This window comes from Nematolebias whitei, chromosome 21, assembly GCF_014905685.2.
Source record: "Nematolebias whitei isolate Nwh7 chromosome 21, NemWhi1, whole genome shotgun sequence".
Taxonomy (NCBI): domain Eukaryota; kingdom Metazoa; phylum Chordata; class Actinopteri; order Cyprinodontiformes; family Rivulidae; genus Nematolebias; species Nematolebias whitei.
Genome location: NC_056518.1, coordinates 30,838,568 through 30,842,130, shown reverse-complemented (window position 1 = coordinate 30,842,130; position 3,563 = coordinate 30,838,568). Strand labels below are relative to the sequence as shown.

The following is a 3,563-nucleotide window of genomic DNA, read 5'->3' as shown; positions in this document are numbered from 1 at the left end:
TAGACTAGTTTGTAACGACTTCCTGTCTCTTGTCCTGCAGGTTTTTAACTGTAGACTAGTTTGTAACAACTTCCTGTCTCCTGTCCTGCAGGTTTTTACCAGTAGACTAGTTTGTAACGACTTCCTGTCTCCTGTCCTGCAGGTTTTTAACTGTAGACTAGTTTGTAACGACTTCCTGTCTCCTGTCCTGCAGGTTTTTTCGTCGGGAGCCAGAGAAGGACCTCCTGAGCCTCCACAAGCTGCGCCACCTGGTGCAGCTGGAGCTCCTGGTGGAGCGCTCCTTCATCTTGAGGGATTACTTGAACGGTCACCCGTGGCCCAGCCCCTGCGTTCAGGAGCTCATCAACGAGCTCCGGGAGTTGTCCGAGAACCGGATCACGGTCATCACTGCCATGCGGCAGAGGAACCTCCTGCGGGAATGCGACTGTTTGTGGGAGGGGGACTGAGGGGGTGTCTGAGACCAGACCGAGGGACAGTCTTAAACACGTGAAGACCCGGCAGCGGACACGAGTCCTCAGCGGACTGTTGCTGTGAGGAGCGTCACCTCTGAGGGTGCAGTGACAGATTTAGGACTTCAGGATCATAAATGTAATGATTCGGGGGGGACTAAATAATATATTATGAGGAAGTCAACAACACTAAATATATTTTTACACGTTGAAGTCTCTCCCCCCCTTCAAGGATTTCTTCCCACCGGACCGGACTCTGACCCAACAGAGGAGGCAGCAGAACCCAGCTCCTACAAAGCAGCTAAATGATTTGATTACTTGAATTCTAACTGAAGCTGAAGGTCTGCAGCTCAGTTCGAACACAACACGTGTCCCACAACCCTCTGCGGCTGCGGTCACGCTCTGATTCTGTTCAGCCCACCGGACTTCATGGAGCTTCTTGAGGACAGTATTCTTTATTTGAACGACCGGCGTTTGTGATGTCAGAACATTGTTTTTGTTGTGCGGAGAAGCACCTGAAGGTTTCGGCTGAAACGACTCGGCTCTTTGGTTGAACGTTTCTCTCCTGCGGACTTTAGCGTGCTCTTGTTGAAGTGTTTTCTAACCGGGTCAGAGCCAGAACACCGCGGCGCTCCAGCTCATCTGTGTCAAACCAATATTTGTTTTTCTTCTCATTTCATAAAAACTGGCACCTCTAAGGGAGTCCAGTTCAAACATGTGACAGAAGTTATTGTTTGATCATGAAATTTTGTTTAAAAGGAACTTTTTTTGTTTCTTCCATAAAATAATGTAGTTGAGAAAACTGGAGTCTTTGAGTTGCTCGGTTTGGAGCGAACGGCTCCTCACGGCAGAAGTCTGAAACGTTTGTTGGTTATTTTCACATTTTGTTTCCACCCAGATGTTCTGGTAAAGCTGAGGACGAGTCGCACGTGCAGAACTGTGGAGGAAACAAAAGCTCTCCTGAAATTACGCCAAACTCCCGGAGAAAGTTTAGACCGGGACTTACAGACGAGTCGTTTTAGTGCTAACCAGTTGGGAGGCGCGTGCACGTGAAGTTAATGTGTCTACGTGTGCTCAACTTTCACACACGCACCTCAGTTGGCCTCTGTGGCAGGCAGTTTTACCATATAATCACTTCTTCATTTACGGTTTTAGATGTCAACAAAAGCCGTTCTGCTGACGACGAGAACGTTTTTACGAATATATAAAATATTTACAATAATTTAAGATAATTTCAAATGTTGCCAATTAAAAAAAATGTTTAAAAATATCAAAATCCATAAAGTGGTTGGCTCAGAGCAGCGTGGTGGTGCAGTGGTTACAGCAGTTGTCGCACAGCAAAGGTTGCAGGTTCTCCTCCCAGGTGGACTTTACATGTTCGCCCCGTCAGGTTTCTCTGGGGACTCCACGTTCTGATCCGTGGTTCAGCTCCGACAGAACCAAAGTCTCTTCACTCAACACAAGTTTGAAACACGGACTCGTGTCTCGTCTCCATGTCTTGTCCCCCATGAGACGTCTCCAGCTGGTCCAGAACTGCTGCTAACTGGAGTCCCTGGCTTCGTTACCACAGGGGGAACGCTCTGAGATAAAACAATTTACACAAATTATTTAGTCACAGAAATTTAAAGTTCTGGTCTTTTTAAAGGATAAATAAATAAAAATAAAGATAAAATGTTTCTGATCAACAGTAAACATGGACGTGTGATTTGATTATATGGTGAAACTGCCTGCCATACATGGCAGAAACGAGCGTGCACGGTACAGGTGTTTGTAAAAGCTGAGCGCACGTTTGACACGTTACATCGGTCGCATCAAACGGACGGTTTGAAAAGTTTCAGCTGGGTCTGATCCTCAAATTATTTCCTGTTTCTGAACACCAGGTGAAGAACCCGACCCAGAACCTGACCCAGAACTTTGTTCTGATTCTGAGACGCTGTTCGGTCCCACAGTCAGAAGTTCTGAACCCTCGTAAATCCAGAGCTGGAAACGTTTTATTTTGACATCATCTCTGTCAAACAAACTGAACAAAACAAAGTTCTTCAGGTTCCTCCAGAGTCCAGTCATCACGAACAGAACCAGAACCTCCTGATCTGGTTTCAAGACCTGATCCCCTCTCGTCGTCCCTACTGGGTCCAGGTTCTGCTCAGTGAAAACCCAGCTCCTCCTGTGTAGCAGCAGAAGCGGTACTTGGTGCTGCCGGGTTCCGGTGCCAACAGAACCACATCGAGAGACCACGACTTGAGAATCCATCCAGGTCTGCTCGGTCCAGAACCGCCCCGTGGCCACAGAACCGCGTGTTGGATCAGAAGTCCAGCAGCAGGGACAGAGGCTCCGGGGAGTTCAGGACGATCTCCTGCTTCTGTCCGTACACGCCGTACTCCACCGTGGTACCGGCCTGCGCGCTCTTGGGCGACCCGTTCAGGAGCTCCCTGCAGGCCGACACCAGGCGGGAGAAGAGCTGGGCCCCCAGCCACATCTCGCACCCCCCCCGGAACGCCATCCTCCTGTTGGGCAGCGGCTGCCCCACCAGGGAGTCCTGCGGGATCAGCAGCACGCTGCCTGGCAGGTCCAACACCGACACGATGTGCCGGTCCCTCCGGAAGAACTTGGTGGTCATCAGCTTCTTGGCTGAGGAACAAGAAGAGATTTTAAATGAACGTCCAACGTCACAAGAAGTTCCTTCATTCCAGACGAGTCGGTTTGAAGCTCCAAACTTTATTTAGACTCAGAGGTTCAAACAGAAACTCACCGATGTCGAACGTGACGGCCTCCGAGGCTCCGTGGAAGAAACACACGTACACAACGATGCCCTGCTGGATCTGGACACGCACAGAGACAGAGACACACAGAGACAGAGACACACAGAGACATGGACACAGAGAGACAGAGACACAAACAGAGAGGTCAGATTGTATTAATTAGTTATAAGAAAAAAAAAACACTTAAAAGTAGAAAAATATAAATATTCTCAGATCGCTCAAAGACAAATCTGTGAGAAGTGAAAAATGAGGATTTAGGAATAAAACCAGGTGGTTAAGCTAGAAATAGCTAAAAGCAGCAGAAGACGAGCTAAAAGCAGCAGAAGACGAGCTAAAAGCAGCAGAAGATGAGCTA

General features: G+C 48.4%; 2 protein-coding genes across 2 annotated transcripts in view; one reads left to right on the top strand and one right to left on the bottom strand.

The window, feature by feature from the left end:
* The window catches only part of im:7136021, a 3,262-nt gene extending 2,816 nt beyond the window's left edge, over positions 1 to 446 (top strand). Inside the window, exon 4 of the mRNA XM_037694813.1 lies at positions 194 to 446. Within this exon, the coding sequence (XP_037550741.1) occupies positions 194 to 446 (253 nt within the window). The remainder of the gene's footprint in view (positions 1 to 193) is intronic.
* A 2,048-nt stretch (positions 447 to 2,494) lies between these two features.
* Positions 2,495 to 3,563, bottom strand: part of LOC119427231 (D-aminoacyl-tRNA deacylase 2-like) — a 1,768-nt gene continuing 699 nt past the window's right edge. Inside the window, exons 2-3 of the mRNA XM_037694812.1 lie at positions 3,199 to 3,324; positions 2,495 to 3,077 (exon numbers count right to left, since the gene is read on the bottom strand). Of these exons, the coding sequence (XP_037550740.1) occupies positions 2,752 to 3,077; positions 3,199 to 3,324 (452 nt within the window). The 3' untranslated portion in view covers positions 2,495 to 2,751. The remainder of the gene's footprint in view (positions 3,078 to 3,198; positions 3,325 to 3,563) is intronic.